The sequence below is a fragment of the Ambystoma mexicanum genome, chromosome 4q (genome assembly GCF_040938575.1).
Source record: "Ambystoma mexicanum isolate Mex_15411 chromosome 4q, UKY_AmexF1_1, whole genome shotgun sequence".
In the NCBI taxonomy this organism is placed as follows: Eukaryota; Metazoa; Chordata; class Amphibia; order Caudata; family Ambystomatidae; genus Ambystoma; species Ambystoma mexicanum.
In genome coordinates, this window is record NC_090928.1 from 324,348,102 (window position 1) to 324,368,951 (window position 20,850).

The 20,850-nt window shown below is 48.1% G+C and overlaps 1 protein-coding gene across 5 annotated transcripts in view; it reads left to right on the forward strand.

Moving 5' to 3' along the window:
* BIRC6 (baculoviral IAP repeat containing 6) overlaps positions 1-20,850 on the forward strand; it is a 3,097,233-nt gene that overhangs the window by 1,526,993 nt on the left and 1,549,390 nt on the right. For all 5 annotated transcript variants that reach the window (XR_011268132.1, XM_069607902.1, XM_069607904.1 and 2 more), the window contains one exon: positions 497-624. Coding sequence is in view for 4 of the 5 variants with exons in the window: in XM_069607902.1 (XP_069464003.1) it covers positions 497-624 (128 nt within the window). In the remaining variant the exon portion in view is untranslated. The remainder of the gene's footprint in view (positions 1-496; positions 625-20,850) is intronic.

The window sequence follows — 20,850 nt, forward strand, 5'->3', positions numbered from 1 at the left end:
GGGGGCGGGGTGGGTGAGGGGGTGGAATGGAAGTCAGCAGCTGTAGAGACTCACTGGGCCGAGCTACCGCTGTAGTCCTCCGTGGGGCGGCAGCCGGAGTTGATTCAGGGCCGCGGAGGTCCTCAAGGGCGGTTTGTCGATGTTCTGGGATGGATGCCCCCACAGGGGACCAGGGTAGTCAACGAGCCGCCAGAGCAGGAGGGAGCAAAGCTCTACCTCACGCAACACCTCACTGCAATTCCAGAGCAAGCCCCCCCCCGGCCTAACCTGACTTGCTCATAATTGGTCTACTTCATACTTTATTTGGCTTCAAAAAGCTCGTCATTGATTAGTCTGAACCCTGTTGGATTATTAATTGTTTTATTTCACAATGGCTTTGTGAGTGTTTTCTCTAAAATGTTCAAGAAATTATTTATTTTCGATCATTCACTTTATTAAAAAGTATTCTTTATTGAGTGTGTCTAATGGACCCAACTTTTTCACTTTCTCCCTATAGGAAATCAGTGGAGTTTTATTAACAACAATCTTCATACACAAAGTCTGAATAGATCAACAAAGGGAAACAGTAGTTTGGACAGATTATATTCCAGAAAGATTCGAAAACAACTTGTACATCACAAACAGGTAATCTGTATGCTATATCAACATTGCCCTTTTTTAATTGTGTTCTAGTTTTATATGGTTTTGTTTAACCTGATAATGTTTGCTATTTTAACCTGTTGGCATTCAATATAACTGGTGTTAGGCAAGATTGTATTCAGTATCATGTGGGAGACTGCACCAGCCTTGTCCTCTTGGCAATAGTTAACCCAAACTTTGGTATAAGCATGTACTACCCAAGTTGGTTAGGTGACTGAGCAGCCAGGCTTATCTCAAGAGGGGTCAGTGTGAGCTGTAGGGTTATCACAGAGATTCACAGTGACGATTATCCAAATAAACACTACACTTGCACTCCAGGTTTCTTGATTAAACAATTATTTATTAATTTAACAGTCAGTTGAATAAGCCTTCTTTAGAAGGGAGCAATATATATGTAACACAAATATACTTCAAAATACACGCTCTCAGTTTCAATAAATCAAATACCCATTTCAGATGGCACAGAGACACTTCCTACATTCTGAGGTGACTTAAATAAATAGGACTCTGTGGACATTGATATAGCACTGGCACATTTAGAGCAATACTGAGTTTGGTGTCAAAGAAAAGGTTTTAGGGAATAAAACAAAGGTTAACAAATATTCTTAAGCAGTTAACTACTTTTGAACCCCTAATGCAAAGTAAATTAACCCTTTCCCATCCTCACAAGTTATCTAATGTGTGACGTTTGTTAAGGGATAGCTAAAGCACAAGGTCGGAGGATAAGAAGAGTCTTTCAGGGAGCCAGGACAGCCAATGTTAGTTGAGCAAAACTTAAGGTGAGCTGAAGCTCTTCTTGCAGGTAAGTAAAAGTCTTGCACAAAGTTTTTAGTCTTTGAAGAAAGTAGCATCACTGTAGGGCCACAAGCTGCAAGGCTTGTGAGGGGCAAAGCTGCATGCAACTCTGCAAACGCAACCAAGACAAGTCTAACTGAAAACTTGCAAGGCTAAACAACAAGAGGCAAGTCCCCTTAGTTTTACAGTACCTTTGGTTAGAAGAAATTGGTTCCAGCGGACTTCTGTTCCTGTGTAGGTCTGCAGATCCTTTGTTCCCTGGACCTCAGTTGTGGGGATAAGAGAGGACGTCTGGGGACTCCTGCTTTACGAATGGAAGGTCGGCGGCAGCAATGGGCAAACTACAGATCATTCATTTGCAGCCTAGCTGTCAATCACACAGCAGGGTGGCTGTCCTCCAAGGTCAGCCAGCCAGCCAATCACCTTTGGGTGCATTCCGGTAACCAGGGGGATTAAGCACAGGGAGTTTCGGGCACCTCCCTCACTTCTACCCCTATCAGACATACTGGAGCCAGAGGCGGGCTTCACTAGTGAATCGCGCCAAAGACTAGGCGAACAAAGGGACCAAACCTGGTTTGGTGCGCAGATTAAATCTCAAGAAGGACCAACAAGAAATGGTGAAAAAAGAAGACCGGGGCTATTTTGACAAAATGGGCACCCATGGGTGCTTTACTGCAGCTGCAATTGCAGCTCGCGGTAGATATATACAATGGTAGCAAAAAGTAAACCACTGCCACCAGCCATTAATTGTAGAAAGGGTAACATAAAAATGTTACATGAGAAATTAGACAAAGGGAACACTAAGTAACCCCTCTGGCACCCTATTGTAAAATGGTGTGTGCTGGGTCTAGAAAGTTACAAAATGTAAGTAAAGTCAATTTCACTTCACTTCACTGCTCTTGGAAACAGTAGGTTCACCAAGAGAAGGCATTTAAACCTTTGGGAAATCTAAGAGACTTCCTGTGCCACCGCACTGAAGGTGCCGTGGTTAACAATGTAAACATTATGCTCTAGAGTTTGTCAGACTCCAAAGTCAAAAGAAACCGAGTCCAAATTAAACAAAAATGCATGAGAGAGTGGGAAAAGGTCTTGCTCTCTCTTAGAAATTAAGTCCCAAACTCTAGCAAAAAGAACCAGAGGTCTCTAAGGTAGAAGGGAATTAGCACATTTCTGAGAATTCTCCCTAACTGGCTTGAAATAGCCTCTCTGAATGAACGATGACACGCGGTTCTGGTGTTTTACACAGATCATCAAAGCTATTACTTCTCCACCACTGCTGCCATGTTAAAATTGTACATGATGGAGTTGGGGTTTTACTTTGTGTGTTTTCTGTTTACTATAGACCAAAGACTGATTTTCTCCACTGCAGACTTTCCTATGAAGTCAGTGGTGATGGCTTTTATGGCGTTGCAGGTGCCGGTGGCCTCCATGATGCCAGGGGACTTGGAATCCTTCTTCCATGAGATGTAAGCTTTGTTTACGGAAATGCAACAGCACTGATGAGACCTGATGTCTGGCTCTCGCAAGGCTGAAGAACCAGACACTCTGGTTGTTGTGCTATCAGGCACTGTTTAGAAAGCACTCCTATTTTGCGGTGTCCGGACATTTCATCGAAAAAAATTTGTCAACAGGACATTTGGTCGATGTAATTTCGTCAACCCAAATGGTCGAATTGTTTTTATTTATATATATATATATATATATATATATAAGGTTGTAGTTTAGGGAAAAAAAGTGGATTGAGGACCCCCCCAAAAAAAGGGGTAAAAATAAAAAAAATTAAAAAATTCGACCATTGTGTTTTCGACCAAATTGGTTCGACCATTTGTCCAGTCGACCAATTTTTTTCCATCAAATGTCTGGTAACCCTATTTTGCATATTCTGGGGGCCTTTTTTAGAGCCCCTCAAACTTGTCGCTTTTCACCCCTGTATTGCATCTCTTACCTATTTTTGATAGCCAGAGGGACTTCTCCTAAGGCTCCGTGGCTGTTGAAAACATTTTCAATCACTTAAGGTATATTGTCTTTTTGCTCAGAAGGGGCCCGTTCTCAGCTGTGCAACTAAGCACCGATTTAAGTTCTACGGTGATTCTGCCATCTTACATTGGTTGTAAGGAGGAGGTTGGTGGCAGCAGTACCTTAGTGTTGGCTTTACCAGCGCTGCAAGCCTTTTCATTGCATTGGTAGCCACTGGGTTACCGATTTTCTTTTTCAAGTCTTGCCTTCGGCATTTAGTATATATTAGGGCAAACTTTGTTCACAGCAGCCACGAGGTAGGCTAAAGTGACTGTTCTGGCAATGTGGGTGCTTTGTGAGCTCACCTGAACTCTGCCTCTCACATCCTGTCAGTGTGGTCTCGGTTATGTGGCAGATCTTCTGGCCAACAATGGTTGGCCACCTGCATCCTTTGTTCCTAGCCTCCATTTGTATGTGGTATGCTGGCTTTAGCCACAAATTGGGAGTAGTGGTACTTAAGGGTACTCCTAGTCCCTTCTCGGTTTCTTGTTTACTTTTCTCAAGATCTTGGAAGAAGCAGGTCTGATTTCTGGCTGGAGCTTTTCCTGCCTTTTATAGACCCTCTTCTTGCCATAATGGCTGGATGCAGTGGCCTAGCCAGATTTCTGTTGGAGTTTTCTCTTGCTAGAAGTCATGTTTGAGCTTCCTTCATCCTCCTGCTTACTCAATTTCTGCGTTGAGTCGGGCCTTTCACGATGAGACAATTTACAGGCCATTGTTCTGCTGCTGCCTGCCATTTTACACTTGCTCAAATCTTGCTGCTGATAGCTGCTATCTCCTGGAATGTTAGTAGGATACCACTGCCCTTCACATTCTCCTTGCGCCGTCCTGGCTCACCACATCCATCATCCCCATGCTAGGATAGTTTTCTGCTATGCTAACCCATCCTTTGTCCACCAAGCCTTCACCGGTTTACTTGCCTTCATTTCTAGCTACATCGTGGGAAGTTTGCTTGTTCTTTCTCGTCTTGTTGGTCATCGTTGGCCCAGGGTTCAAATCCCTGGAGGCCAGATGCTGTAAACCACAACTAGAAAAGAATCCCTGTACTTAACAAGTTGTTCAGCCTCCCTGAAACACATTTTTGGGCAGACAACAACGTGAGCAATCTACCTTTTGTGTCCTGGTATGGTCTGTTCGTAATGCCCCCACCCCTTGGTGGTCATTTTGTCCTAGGCTTTATGGAAGCAAGTTTTGACTACTTTTTCTAATGGATTCCTTCCTCCCACAGATTCCTGATCTTTGCTATCTATCTCCCAGTGCACCTGCTCTTGAAGTGTTTTAGCTGCATGGGTGCGCAGCATGGCTCACGAATGGCTCGGCCCGATGACTCTACTCACCCTGCACAAGGTAGGACTTTGGGGCCAGTATTTATAGATGTGCTTCGCCCAGTGACCTTAGTTCCTTTCTTCCATGCACTCTGCTTGCTTCAGGAACACCGCTTAGTTTTTTAAGCTTCTTGTTTTTTGACATTATGCACAATCGGTCAAAGCCCTCTGGTTTGAAGCACTGCGTCCACTGCAGACGTCAGATGGCCATCTCAGATCCCCAAAGGATGTCTTTATTGCCTCTTTGAATTGCACGACCTGCTGGATTGCAGGTCCTGTCAGTTGATGCACCCGAAGGTGCTCCGTGAACGCAAGGCAATGAAGCTTTTCACCTTCCTCCATAAGGGGGCAGGTGACGGACCATTCACGGTATCCCAGCATTGAACATTGCACAAAAGAACTGTCCCCGGTCCATAGGACAAAGAAGAAAAAAATGCATCGCAAGATGTCTGGGTTCACTTGTCGGATCTTCTAAACATTTTTCTTCAAGGAAAAGGAGCATGGTCTCGGAGATTCCTCTGAAGAGTTGCACCTCAGGTTCCTTTCCCTACCCAGTCCTCTACTCCTGTGGAATGGGAGGCCACCCGGCTTAAGATGCTCATTATGTTTGCCAACGCGCCTGTGGCTTCAGCACTGGTATCAATGGCTTTGGCCTAGGCCCTGCCAGAGCTGCCTGTCCACCACGCTCCGATGAGCCGGCAGAGAGACTGGTGTCATGTGACAATACACCCTTGGGCTTGGCCATGTTGAAGACTGATAACCTGTCCTGAGGTCACATCCGATCAACGTGCATCTGTGGTGGTTCTGACTGACCCCATGGCTTCTTGGAAGTATGCTCCACTCCTAGGGGTGCATTCATGTCTTGGATGGAAGACCTTTTTGGTGACCAGGGAAGTCCATTGCTTTTGGATTATAACCCCTCTACCCCTGGAAAGTTAAGGTATTCCCAGAGGGATTTTATGGAGTGGAAGCTGTCTTGGTGGATCTTGCTTCTGATTTATACAGTGCAGGTGCTCTGAACACCTCCCCGAACTATTCTAAGGGGAAGCCTTAGGCAGCTTTTCAGCGTCTGATAGCCAAGGTAGTTCATACGTTGGGTTTATAGCCCCCCTTGCCCCAAGATGCAGACTGAGCTGACGGATATTCTGAAAGCTGGTCCGAAGAAAGAGACCCTATTGCCATTCAAGCAAGCAGTAGAAGCGCAAGTCCTTGAACTGTGTTTCAAGCTAACCTCCATCCTGACTGTAGACTAGGACCTGTCCAACAGAACTGGCCAGCACCATCAGACTCTGTTCCTGTCCACTCATGCATCACATGAAAGCTTAGTTGTCCAGACTGCCAAAGCGATCCTGAAGACGCCGTCTTTCCCCCTGGATTGGGAGAGCAAGAGACTAGTTGCCTGGGTTATAACAGTTTTTGGCCCGGCAGGCCTTTGTCTGAAATGTAGCAACACCTCCCGTGCCTTAGCTAAATTTTCATTTGGGGTTTGGTCCATTATTTCAGAAGCGGCAGAAGGCACCACTGCACGCGACATGAGGGATGATTTTGAGGCCCTGGTGAAGGATGAAAGGATGCTTCTTGCCAGATCCTCCAGTCTGGCCGGAGCACTTCCGACTGCTGGCCAGAACTCCGGTCATCTGAATAGTAATGTGGAGATACTCTTGGCTGAGAATGTTAAGTTTTGCCCTGGGTGTCCAGGCAAAACTTCTGTTGACCTAAAACAGGATTTCCAATCTGTTAAATAGGAATGCCCCCCCCCCATAAATTCCATACTTCTAAAGTGACGTCAAAATCTCTGAGCCTGACCGTCCAACAGCAGCGGACTGTGACACCCGAGCTCTGCCTCAAGTGCAGGGGCACATGGTTTTGCCAGTTTAACCCTCACGTCTATGGACTTCACCATCCCTCCTCGGTTGAAAGCAGAATCTACCTGTTTGACAAGAATGGACATTCGTCACTTCCAATGCCTGAGCCTTATTATTTTATTTATTATTTGTTATACGTCCAGACCGTGAGTTATCACGGCGTAGTTACAGAAGGCTTACTTGTCTGGTTACAAAAAATAGTACATTAATTACATGGATCTTACATTTCTAGTTGCAGGTTACAGTCGGTACATGAAATACAGTAAAATATACATACAATCATTCATGTAGATTGAAGAGCCAGGTTTTTTGCATTTTCTTGCATTTCTGGTGAGAGAGTTCGGCTCTGAAGTTGGGGTGAGGGTATTCCACAGTTTTGGAGCTAATACCACAAAGCTATTACCCCCTGCCCTGGATCTTTGGTAACGGGGCATATCGAGGAGTGAATTACTGCTCGATCGGAGGACGCTGATGCTTTTTTTGTGGGTGATGATATTGTTCTGGTAGAAGGGCACTGTGTTGATACACTTATGTGTGATGCACAGTGTTTTGAAGGAGATTCTTTCCTTGATGGTGAGCCAATGGGCCTCCCTTCTAATCTTAGAGATGTGGTCGAATTATTTTATTCTTAGAGCATCATTCAGTGCTTTGTGTTTTATGTCATCACTTCCAGGTAAGTCACCAGAGAAACTGTCTCTATTTTGCTAATCACCCTACAGACCATCCACCCAACTGTTAGTATTATCCTATGGACCCCTTCCTACTGAAGGAGGTTTGTCAGTTTCTGTCAAAATGGGCCATAGAACTGCTACCCAGCTCAGAACAAGGCAAGGGCTGGTATACTTATTTTCTGGTGCCAAAGGACTACTGGGGCCATGTTCAAGAGGGTTTTGCACATCCCTGATTCTTCAGGTCAAAGGACCGCCAGATTGGCTGGTCCTCCTGCATCTCCAGGATGCCTACCATCAACAGACGCACATAGGAAGTATCTGAGATTCAGGGAGGTACTGCCACTACAAATTCAGTTTCCTGCCGTTCTGTCTTTTTTCAGCACCCTTGGTTTTTACTAAGCTGTTGGACATGGTAGCGGCTCACTTCAGAAAGGAGTGCATCTTTACATATCTGGATGCTTGGCTCGTTAAACTCCCTCCCCAGACCAGGCCTTCAGCACATTTATATCAGACATACAGCCTGTCGTACAGATTGGGTTTCTCCCTGGACTTATGGATGTCTTTGGTTTCTCCCGTCTGAGTCCCCCCGGTTCATCAGGGCGGTCTTGGACACTCACCTGGGCATGGCCTTCCTTCCTGAAGTACTTGTAGCAAACATCTTAAAGATGGTGCATGCCGTCCAATTGCAAGAACGTTCTTGCCTCGGATTTCCGCTGCTTATGGGGTCTTATGGTATCCTGCCTTTCTGTAGAGACAGGGGCCCGGCTATACATAAGGTTGCTAGAGTGACTTCTGAGTTGTCAGTGGTTTAATTTCTGGGTGTTGAACCTCAGATCTTCATGAGCTAAATTGTCCAGAGACCTGGAATAGTGGTCCCAAAGGAACAGCCTACAGAATGTGGCATTGTTTTGACAACTCTGGCCCCAACTGAACCTAGCTGCTGTAGCGTCCCTGAAAGGCTGGGGCACTCACCTTCAAGATCTGAGAGTTACCGATCTGTTTTCCCCATTGGAATGCTGAGAACATATAATTTGTTGGAGTTGAGACTGATCAGATTGTCCCTGGTCACTTTCCTCCCTTTGATATGGAGAAAGACCGTACTGGTCCTGACATACATAGACACCATGCATTAACTCAAAAGAGGTGGTGCAGCCATAGTGCAAGTGGCCACTCCAATGCCTTTGTGCATTTGCTTTTGGCAGGCATTAATTGGAATTGTAGTTTCACAATGTCTTTTGCGCCAGGATCCTGCTCTGGCTGCAACAACGGTTAGCTTAGACCACTGTCAGCAAAGTAGCACCTGTAGCAACCTCATGCGAAACCTAATATCCGTCACCACCAAGATTTGGGATGCCATGAGACCCAGCAGTCGAGAGACGGGAGATGCTGTATAAAGCCTTTGGGATTTGAAGTACTGAATCATGTTGAAGTAGTTTGCCAATCGATCCACGATAGTATGACAGGATCGCCGCTGTAGACAACCCCCGTCCCTTTTATTAAGGAAAAAGCTTGTTGTCATCCTACTCCCATTTTTGACACTTGTTATTCAAAAATCTCTGGACGAATTTACGCCAAATGAGAAACCAGTTGTGCACAAAGCATCATAGATATTACTTTTATTTGTTTGGTTTAAATCTGTGCAGTTATTTAAAATAAATTAGATGAAGGGATGCCTGTGGTCCAGAAAAAGTGCCTCCCTTGGTGTATTACAATATTGAGGCCTTTTAGAAATGAAAAGCTATCTTTTTGCAGTTTTGCTCAATGTGAGTGATACTTGCTGAAAAAGGAAAGTTCAAAAAAATACACTGGGTCAGAAAGGAGTGATTTCACATGAGTAATTTGTTAGTCTGGGATGGCAAGGAGAGCCTGTTTTGTGGCGCATCCTTTTCATACCATTCCATGAATTCAGCGGTATTCCTGTGTGAACGTCGCATGCAGCCTTTGAAAAAAAGTCACAGGAACCAGCGGGAGGGTGAGTGTGGATTTACACAGTGAAAGGAGGAAGGGTGCTCATGGAGTGATTGAGTGTACGGGAACGACTTTTACATTTTCAAGCATTTTTCCTGTTACGGCAGCAATCCGCTAATAATGCATTACCACGATAATACAAGGCACGTTCCAGTGACCACAAAATGTTTACAGACCGGTGCATACGAGAGTACAATTCCGGAGTGTGGGTGGGGGAAGAATAAGGCCCAGTCTGTGGACACTACTACTGAAAGAACCCACCAAAAAGAAAAACTGCAGGTCTGATTGATTGTCCATTCTTCAAACGCCCATGAAAAATTATATAGTAAAATGATTTTTTTTTTTTAAACTATGCCCGTTTTGGAAAAATTTGCATTTTAAGTCTGTTCACCAAAGAGAAAAAAAAAAATGCTCAGAATTTAAATGCATGTTTGGCTTGCGGTGGCTAAGTTGAGGGCTGTAGGCCAACGCCCAGGCACAGTGGTGAATGGTTATGACTGCAAGCCATGGCAGGTGACCACTTTGAATAACTTCTGGTGGCTTAGGGAAAAGTGACCTCTAAGATTGGCTTGGCGTTGGCAAGGTCATGGCAGCAAACCATCCTTGTGGCTAATCAAGAAACCTAGGGAGCTGGTTTTGTGAGCTGGAAAATGGCTGTGCCCTCGGTCCACGCGCTTTGGCCACTCCAGGTAACTTTGGAGGACATATGTAGCCCTGGCCAAGTGCTTGGCGGAAGAAAACATGTGTTGCTGGCCACGTCCAGTGGCCACTGTGTGGCTTGAAATGGTTGCGGGCATGGCCCAATACCATGCCTTAGTCTACCCTTTAAACAGCCACTTTGTTGTGGGTTTTGCTAATCCGGGGCAAAGCTGTAAGCCAAGTCTAATTAGCACTGTTCATATGATAGTGTAGGTCTATGACAAAATGACTTCTGCTCTGCAGGAGTACACGGGTGAGTAGTAGTTAAACACTTACTCTGCCCTCCCACTTCTACAGACCAACAGTGATTCCAATCATAAAAGTAAAACAGGCACAGTTGAGATCTCCTTTTGTTGCAACATGGGCAGAGGGAAGTCTTATACTTTCACGAGGGTTGTGAATGTGATACAGTAACAACCCAAACAGAAAGGCATAATCCAAAATAAAGGGAATGTCCAATCGAGGTACTGTAAAATGTGTATTTTAATTAGACACCTGTATGCAAAAAGTCTGAATAGAATAACTCTTACCTGTGTAAAGAACATAAAATATGCAAAGATAGAAGATGCAGCACCGTGGGCAATGAAGCAGGGGGAAAAATGGGCCATATGGACAGTTGCCAATAAATAGCACCTTCCACTGTTCTGGTCTTTTCGACATTGTCAAACCAGGCTTCTAGGTGGTGTTTGCACAGTTCGAAGCTGCTCGAATGAGGCAGTCATGTTTTTCTGAAAGGGGAAGTGTGCCGAGCACGGGTCGAACTGAAACACGTTGTGGGTCGAAGCTCTGCTTAAAGAAGGGGAGACTGGATGTGCCATTCGAGTTCAGAGGTTTGCTGTGGCGTCCGATGGTCCTGGCTCGAGATCCACCTGGGTTGATTCTACTGGCAATGAATATCAGCAGCAAAGATGCTGGTTGAACAGCGTTTCGAAAACGACAGATGCAATATGGAGGTTTCAGTTTGAGCCAAGGTAATGATGCTCTTAGCTAGCACAGTGTGGCAGCCACAAGCTATGAACATGCAGTCCAGCGGTTCGAAGATCATGTTGGGGTGGTCAGGAAAGGTCCCCATGATTTGAGGAGGTTCATGTTGCATGCATTGATGACTGGTGGTGCCGGTGAATTGGGGGCAATGTTGCAATGTCATGTGTATCAAGTGTAGTTAATTGTGGATTGGCTATGTTACTTTTAGTGTTACTGTTGTCTAGAATTGTTACATATAGATTTGCATGCCTGTAGAAAGATGCAATGTTAAAAATCACAAATGCAGCATGAACACCATCTGCACAGGGTGCTCTAAAACACATGGGAACTGGGAGACAGAGGGTTTCAATGCGCATGCGCCGGCTACCCTGTCCTGAGATCCCGCGGAAAAGTAGAAATAATTTTATAAACAATACGCATAGAGAAATATATAAAAGGTGTTTTGACAGACAGATGTATGGAAAAGTTTAGTAAGGAGTTTATATAAATCTGCATGTAGTGTGCTTTTGTGAATTTATTCGGACTTTGCAGTTATACGATGCATATTTGTTATCTGGGACATTGTTATTTTTGGGCTTTGGGGTTGACTGTGAAAGAATGAATCAGCCAGTAGAAGGTCAGCTTGCGAACAGGACGAAGGTTTATGATTTAACAGGTCCATAAGTAACAGATATAATCTTGCTCATTGCATTGAAGTTGCGTAGAGGGGGCTCACCATTTATTTGGGCTCGCAATAAAGATGCGGCCAGAGGCCAGGTTGTTAAGTGTTGAATTGTTTTCACAGGGTGAAACTAGAGGCTGTACGTGCTGGGGTGGTGGTCGCATAAATTAGAATGCCTTATGAAGTGCCAGGAGGCAGATGAGATTGCAAACTGTAATTCAAAGAAAACCTGTTTGTTTAGCACTTCCTCTTATTGCTACAATGTCCAAGAGGACCATGTGCAATCACACTTAAGGTTAAAAGCTCTAGGCCATTTGTTACTAAGTAATGGTTTGTTATATTTGAATGTTTCACTGTACCATGATGTCACAACCTGTCAAGGACCAATACCCAGCAAAGGCAGACTTCGAATATGATCTGAAGATGGCCGTAAAAGATGCTTGTTTTGTGGAGTATTTTGCTTTGCTTGCTCTTGGTGTCTGCGAGTCTCATTTTCAAGTTCAGGTACTCGTAGGTCATTTGTGAATGCTTCCCTTCTCCGACTTGGGCTTATTGTTTTTTTTTAATTGGCATCTTGTTTCTTGATTGTTGGCTTTGGTTGTCTTTGAAGAGCGACGGTTTGACTGTATGAATTAGTTCTTTGATCACATATAGTTCAAAGGGTCCTTGCCCCACAGTCAATGTACGCAGCATTTTCCTGGCTCAAGGGGCGTGAGCCCTGCAGTCACTATGTTTAATGCAATCACTGTATCAAAATTGTTCACGGCTCAAAGGGTTAACACCCTGCAGTCACCATGTTTTCTCCACACATCCTCTTATTGACTAGCATTCTCAGCGGAGTTGTGGTATTTTAGTTGTTTGTTTAGTTATATCATTTTAACAACTGAAATTGTTATAAATGTGTTTGACTAATTCGCAATGAGCGTGCTTAGTGAGATGTTTAGGTAATTTTATTCACTTGCAGTTGGTGTTAGATCATCAATAATTCTCAAACGAGTGGAGTGGTGGGAAAAGATAATTATTTGCTTTTTCTTTTGCTCTTTAGATGAGTTATACTATAAGGTAGTAGCGGTATACGGAGAAGTGGTCAAAGAAATTCACGGTGGAGGACTAATCGGCACGCACTCTACCGCAGTAGACGATTTATGCAGTTTATGTGCTAGGATTTCTAATTTAACGGCGCCGGTACGGAAAGATTTCACACTTACTTTCTTACCGACCTTAATGGTAGCCGCTGTCACTGCTTTCCACTGCTGACCACTTGGCACTCCCCTTTCTGATCTGCTTTCCACGTCCCGAGTGTGCTTTTAAAAAGAAAGTCAACTGCTAAGGATGCAAGGGTACACCTCCAATAATGGGAAGAAAAAATACTCTGACCACGACGGAACACTTTGCACTCCACTTTCTGCTTGCTTTCCTTTTCTATTAAACATACAAATGCAGCAGAACAGGAGTTTACATGGAAATAACATATTCCTTCTCCAGCATTGGATCTTTCCTAGATTAACATGCTGTGATTATTCCTCGGCATCAGGCTGGGAATCATTGCTTACCCTTTGGTTTCCCTTGCTAAAAGCAAGAAAAACTCTTTATTTTGCGTGCTGTCACCCAGGTTATGGTTGGTTTTGGTCCCACCCAATGGGACCTAGAGTAGTTGGACACTAGTACGTCTCTACTTCCCTTCAGATTTTAGCCACGTATCAAAGTTGATGGGAGCGGGCAGGTTTTCTCCACATAGAATATACATTCTCAGTTTTAAATGAATTATTAACATTAAAATCTTCATAATTGTTCAAGGAACAACTCTGCACTTCTGGATCAATATTGTGTGACAGATAAGTGGGGATTGAGGTGGAAGAGAAAACCCTTGTTTAAGACCCGTGGCACTTGTGGCCTAAAAAACGTGTATGAAGGGGACAAACATACTGACTGTATATGCTGTTTGTACCCCTATCACACGGTTGATTGTTGCAACATCTGTAAAGGCCTTAGCTCAAAGACTTTTAAAGCTAGGAACCCGTGGCTGGTATGTTGGCTGAACAAGGGTAACTACCCCCAGTGCCCCTCGGACGTTGAGTCGACGAAGAGCATCGCCAGCCCTGCTGAGAAACGACTATGTTCCAAAGGAGGGGCCAGGTCGGAGGAATGGCCACTGAAAAAGAACAAGCAACCGGGTCTCCCATGGCTACGATCCCATGACTGGACAAGATGTCCCCTTGGTGGGAGAGAAGAGGTCCTTCAGAGCCCTTGAATGACAGTTGTCACCTGGAAGAAAACCCTAGTAGTCGAGCATGCAGAGGAGTAGCCCGACGCTGAGCATGTTGATGACTGAGAAACCGTTCGATAAGTCAACAGACAAATCCAAGCATAAACACAGATCGAAATCGGATTGAAGGGGTAGTGTACAAAGGCAACGTCCACATCAGGGGGACACAATGAACATTCAAAGTCCCCGAGGCTGGCCAAACCCTCGAGCCATAAGAACCCTCCAACTGTGTCGACGGTCACCATGCCCACAGTCACCTCATCGACAGCGTCCTTCCCAGGCTCTGTAAGGCATTCCAAATCTCCCGGGCATGGCAAAAAGCTGACCTCTACCCTGTCGACCGGTTCTTCGAAGGAAGGCCCATCTACTGCTCCGCCGATGAAACACAAGCAGAAAATAAGCTTGTCGACAGAGGAGTCAACGAAACACGGCCAAAGGCAAACTGCAGGTGCATCCACAGAAGGTAAAATAAAGTCCCCGTTGACTGTTTTTATAAGGAACCACAGCGAAATGGCGGCTCGTCAATGGTACCCTCAGTGACAGAGGCAAAAGCCACTGCAGGGACAAAGTTTCCACCTACAGACCACTCCATCCACAGCCCTCAGATAGGAGTAGTCCCTAGAACAAGTCGGGCCCTCACCAATCTCTCCAATTACATATTTCTAGTTTATTCCTGAGGAAATATTGCAGCACAAGATAGATACAGACTTTGAGGCACAGCACAAACAAGTACAAGGCTCAGACTCGGAGGAGTCTGCCATACTGCAAGAAAGTCATCCCAAGTAGGCTGGCTCCAAAATGGAGAACTGTCCTGGAGATGATAAATCTGGTTAAGGCCTGCAATAACCGCGGTGGAAGGCAGGGCCTACTCATGCTGCAGGCCCCAGCCATTTAGATGCTGATCCGAGGGAAATGCGGTAGCTACTAAAACACCAGCAGGCTGTACTTTGTTTCAAGTACTCTCATTCCTTACAGGGGGTGATTACCCAACCGGACTCCACATTGATGGAACTGGCTCTGCCAGCCCTACAACCACCACCCCAGCAGCTGCCGTTTCAGCCTATAACACTGCGGCAACTCTCCCCTCTAAAATCCTGGTTTAGGTCAATGGGCAGGTCTGTAACTAGATCCCTGTGGCGATATAGATATATCTCTCACTCGCCCCCTAGAGCATCCAGGTTCTGTCCAGGCTCGAGGGGAAGAAGCACATCACCGGTGTTGATGTTGTTCCTTCTCAAGAGTCGCTGCACAGTCTCATCTCCAGGATGGCCTACACAAGAGGAAGGTGAGCTGACGGACACAGATGACCCACGGGCAGTGGTCGAAGTGTACAAAAAGAAGTAGTGGAACTGTTTCCTACTGGCCTGCACTGCTCCCCACAGACCCCATCGCCGCGCCCTCTCCCATGCACAATAAAACCCCCAAAACACATATGCCTGTTCTACAAGGAAACGTCCTGTGCAGTGCACTGAAAATTCAAGATCCAACCTCTTCCTACACTTATTTTAAAACAAAACCGTTCCGGAACGGTTTCTTTTTAAAATAAAAGTATAGGAACGGTAATTCGAGGGGATTGGGTCCTCCGACGTATTCCATATCTATGACATGTAATCACCACAGCTGTGCTGCTTCGGAAACTTTTCGTCGTCTGCGTCCTGCGTCGATGACGTCGATGCGCCGTCGTCGAGGACCTCCTCCGACGTCATCCGATGTGATAAGTAGGACGCACAATGCCCATAGCCTCAGTTCCGTTTTTTCCGCGAACGTGTTGCTTCGTGTTTCTCGGTTTAAACGCCTCGACTCTTTGGAGTTCTGTTCTTCTCGGTTCTTCGAACCTGTTCGTTGGTGAAAATCCTTCTGAAGATGTCTACTTCGTCTTCGACCTCGCGTCCGGGTTTCAAGAAGTGCGGGGAGTGTGGGTCCAAGATGTCGGTGACGGACTCGCACGACGCCTGCCTCTGGTGCCTCGGGGAGGCCCACGACACGGATGACTATCGACTGCCAGTCGCTCACGTCCAAAGCCTTACGCGAACGTAAGAAGAAGTTGTCGGTAGGTCGGGTGTCCAAGCCCCGGAAGTCGAAGTCTGCGGGGCTTTCGACGGATGATTCGAGGGGTGACTCTCCGTGTCATCGTCGGAAGTCTCGTGGGTCTCCTTCTAGGAGTCGGTCTCGCCATTCCTCAGCTTCTTCGAGGCATTCTCGGAAGCGCCGACACCGGTCGTCTTCCAGGTCCTCTTCGGAGGGCTCTGCCCGGCGCGTCGCTTACCCCTCCAGCCGTGCGACGCTGGAGGAATGGGCTTCCTTCGGGAAGAAGATGCTGGCGATTCTTGAGCCGCAGGGTACTCAGCCGTCCGCGCCCCCGAGTGGGGTCGGTCGTGTGAGGTCGAGAGACACCGCTCGCAAGAGTGGTCGGCACGAGTCACGAGAGAGGTCCCGTTCGGACAAGGGGACTCGTTCTCGGCATACCCGTTCCAGGTCCCGGTCCTCGACGCGTTCGAGACCGTGGGCTCCTGTGAGGTCTTCGATGAAGACATCGACGTCTGTGGCGTCGAGGGCGTCGACAGGCTTTCTCGAGGCACCGGCTTCGAGGGAGTCGTGGAGGCCGTCGACGCTCGGGTCGTCGAGGGACACGCTCGGGGCTCCGGCCTCGAGGGCTGTGTCGACGCCGCCGATTCTGGAGGCGCTGCATCTGACGTCAACGCCGATCCTCTCGGCGCCGGTGCCGGTTCTCTCGACGCTGGCGCCGATTCGCTCGACGCCATCGACTCCTTTCGTGTCGGAGGTACCCCAGGGCACGGGTGGACCCCCTAGGAAGGCTCTGGTTAAGAGCAAGCACTCTCGAGTGCCTTCTTTTCGCCACCTGGACTATATTTCAGAGGCGGATGAAGATTCTGATGGCCTGGTTCCTAGTCAGGTTCCGGATTAAATTGTCTCGGGCCATAGTCAGTTTGACGAGTTGAGACAGTCACTGCATGATGCCAGTGGATTGGACACCTCTCCGGAGGTGGATTTTTGTAGGCCTGAGCCTGGCTCTCATGCTGATTCCTCGTACCGGCGCCTTATGGCTAGGGTTTCTGAGTACTTGGGATGGTCTGCTCCCCCAGGGGAATTTGTGCAGGATGATCTGACAGATATCCTTGATGTTGGTCCCCCAACTGACCCGGTTCTGCCGTTCCATATGGCTTTACAGAGAAGGGTGGCGGCGGCTTGGACTGCTCCGGAGAGTCTCCCGGCGGTGGGCAGATCCTTGTCGCGAAAATACCGTCCAGCCAGTGGCGACCCCTGCTACTTGACCAGGCACCCCACTCCGGAGAGTTTGGTGGTGCAGGCGGCCACGGCCCCGGCGAAGCAGGCGTCGTACCCTACCATCCCTCCTGATAGGGACGACAAACGTTTTGATGGCTGGGCGAAGAAAGTGTTTTCTTCTGGTGGTATGGCGCTTCAGGCGGCCAACTCCATTTGTGCCTTGTCGCGTTTCACGCACACTCTGTGGAACTGTGTTGCGTTAGCGGCTGAACATATTCCCGAAGGGGATGAACGGGATGGTTTCCTTGCTATGGTCCAGGATGGTAAGGATGCCATGTGTGAGTCCGTTCAGTCGGGTTTGGACTTAGCTGAATGCGTCAGTAGGTCCATGGCGGCGAGCACCGTGATGCGCAGGTTTGCGTGGTTGCGGAAGTCGGGGTTTGCTCCTGATGTGCAGTCCCGGCTCCTCAACATGCCCTTTGACGGTGAACACCTTTTTGGCAGCAAGGCTGACGAGAGCCTTGAGAGGTTGCAGACCTCAAAAGCTGCAGCGAAGTTGTTGGGCGCTGCAGTTCGCCAACCTCTGCCTTTTCGTCCTAGGGGACAGCAGTGGAGGGGTGGTTCCTTTCGCTATTACTCATCCTTCAGTAAAGCGAGAGGAGCTGGCAGTCAAAGAGGCCAACGCGGGGGTACCAGAGGTGGACGACAGGGTACCCGTGGTGCCAAGGCCGCTCGGGCAGTTGCCTCTTTGCCCTCAGGTAACGCCGCAGCCGCTCCCACTCAGTCGTGAGGCCATGTCCCATGGTTCGCCGGTTGGGGGAAGGCTGGCGCAGCATCTTGTAGAGTGGCAAACCATTACTTCAGATGTGTGGGTTCTGGAGATCATAACCCACGGCTACTGTCTTCCCTTTCGGCACAGGCCTCGCGACAATCCACCGGGGAACCTCTCTTTGCAGAGTCCGGATCCGCTCCTTGCGCAGGAAATTCAGGCCCTGCTGGAGAAAGGCGCCATAGAACTGGTGCCTGTAGCGGAGAGGAACAAGGGATGGTATTCCCCTTATTTTTTGGTTTCGAAGAAAGACGGGGGATTGAGACCCATCATGGACTTGCGCGGTTTGAACAAACTCCTCAGGAAGGACAAGTTCAAGATGGTTACTCTCTCTCAAGTCCTCCAGGCCCTTCAGCTTCAGGACTGGTTGGTGTCACTCGACCTCAAGGATGCTTACTTCCATGTGCCGATCCATCCCAAGCACAAGAAGTACCTGAGGTTCGCGGTTGGCGACTTGCACTTTCAGTTTCGGGTCCTGCCGTTCGGATTGACCTCCGCCCGAGGGTTTTCACCAAGCTCATGGTGGTGGTGGCAGCGCATCTCAGTCAAGGGGGGATTCACGTCTACCCCTACCTGGACGATTGGTTGATCAGGGGGAGCTCTCCCGAGCAAGTCCTGGATCATCTGTCGGTCACCTGTGGCTCCCTTCACAGGCTGGGCTTCTCCCTCAATTTAAAGAAGTCTCATTTGACGCCAACACAGCGGCTCCAGTACATCGGAGCAGTGCTCGACACTTCCCTGGGGCTGTGTTTTCCTCCCCAGGTGAGGGCTCTTCACATTCAGCAGATGGTGCACAAGTTTCAGCATGCCCAGACGCTCCCAGCGTTCGAGTTCTTGAGGTTGCTCAGCCTCATGGCATCCTGCATTCTTCTGGTGCCAGAGGTTCGCCTGCGGATGAGATCTTTGCAGTGGGCACTCAAGACGCAATGGTCGCAGTCCTCCGGCAGGATGTCGGTCTCGATTCAGGTGCCGTCCTCGGTCGCCCAGGACCTTCTGTGGTGGGCCGTCGAAGGCAACTTGATGAGGGGTGCTCCATTTTGGCTTCCCTGGCCGGGGGTGACGATCGTGACGGATGCATCCCTCACGGGATGGGGAGCTCATGCCAACGGGCTGACAGTCAGCGGTCGTTGGTCTCCGTCGGAGTACAGTCTCCATATCAATCTGTTGGAGCTGAGGGCCGTCAGGCTAGCCCTGAAGGCTTTTCTGCCGTCTGTGCGAGGGAAGAATGTCCTGATCCTGACGGACAACACAGTGGCCATGCACTACCTCAACAAAAAGGGGGGGCAGGGTCACTTCCTCTGTGCAGGGAGGCGATGCAGCTCGAGTTCTGGGCCATCCAGCAGGAAGTTTCGATCTCGGCAGTTCATCTGGCCGGAGCCGAAAACGTGACGGCGGATGCTCTGAGCAGGCAGAGCGCGATCTCTCTCGAGTGGGAGTTGGCTCAGGAGATTCTCCTGGAGATCTTCGCCCTTTGGGGGGACCCCTCAAGTGGATCTCTTCGCCTCCAGTGTCAACCGGAAGTGCGAAAGGTTTTGCTCGCGGGAATTTCCTCCAAAAGGAGCCTTAGTAGACGCGTTCGTGGTGGAGTGGTCCTTCCCGCTGCTGTACGCGTTTCCTCCAGTCCCCGTCATCCCGCAAGTGCTGCGGAAGTTACGGAAGTTCGGTTCCCGGATGATCCTCATTGCCCCGGCGTGGGCTCGGAGGACATGGTACCCGGACCTTCTCGACTTATTCATCTGCCCTCCACGTCGTCTTCCCTAACGAGACGATCTGCTCTCACGGGAGGGGGGTCAGGTTCTCCTTCCAGAGGTCAGATCCCTCAACCTTCACGCTTGGCTTCTGAAAGGTTGAGGTATAAGGATTGGGACCTCCCTGAGGACGTGATGGAGGTGTTGCTTTCGGCCCGAAGGCCAGCAACAAAGTCTCTGTACCGTGGCCGTTGGCGTAAGTTCTGCGACTGGTGCAGAGTTCAGAATGTGGATCCTTTTGCATGTGACATCCCCATGGTTCTGTCCTTTTTACTTTTTGGCCCACATGGGCTTGCAAGTGGGTACCGTTAAGGGTTACCTGGCGGCGCTGTCCATCTTTAAGCGCTCGTCTGAAGAGTGTTCTTACTTTAAAATCCCTTTGATTTCAGAGTTCCTGAAAGGGCTCACTAATGTGTTCCCTCCGTCACCTTTCCTGGTGCCCGGTTGGGATTTAATCCTTGTTCTTAAGTTTCTTATGGGTGCTCCGTTTGAGCCTTTACATTCTTGCCCTTTGAGGCTGTTAACTCTGAAAACTGTGTTTTTTAGTTGCGGTTACTTCCGCTCGCAGAGTGAGTGAGTTACAGGCACTTTCAGTTAAGCCTCCCTTCACTGTATTTCACAAGGACAGGGTTGTCCTTGGAGTTCGTCCTTCTTTTCTTCCGAAGGTAGTGACGGAATTTCATTTGGCCCAGAAGGTTGTTCTTCCGGCATTCTATCCTTCTCCGCATCCTGGTAAGGAAGAGGAGAGGCTCCATAGGCTTGATCCTAGGAGAGCTTTAAGCTTTTATGTTTCACGCATGTCCCGGGTCAGAGTGGATGATCAACTCTTTATTGGTTACGCTGGAAAGCGTTTGGGGCAAGCTGTGACGAAACAGACTTTGTCTCGTTGGATTATTTTGGCCATCTCGGAGTGCTACCGCCTGGCGGGTAAGGATCCACCGGCTGGCTTGCGGGCCCATTCTACCAGGGGTATGGCTGCGTCTACTGCCCTGCAGAGGGGTGTTCCTATTCGCAACATCTGTGATGCAGCCACCTGGGCTTCAGTACATACATTTGTACGTCACTATTCCCTCGATTCCATCCGAGCACAGGATCTGGCCTTTGGCAAGGCGGTCCTTTGCTCTGCTATTTGATTGGC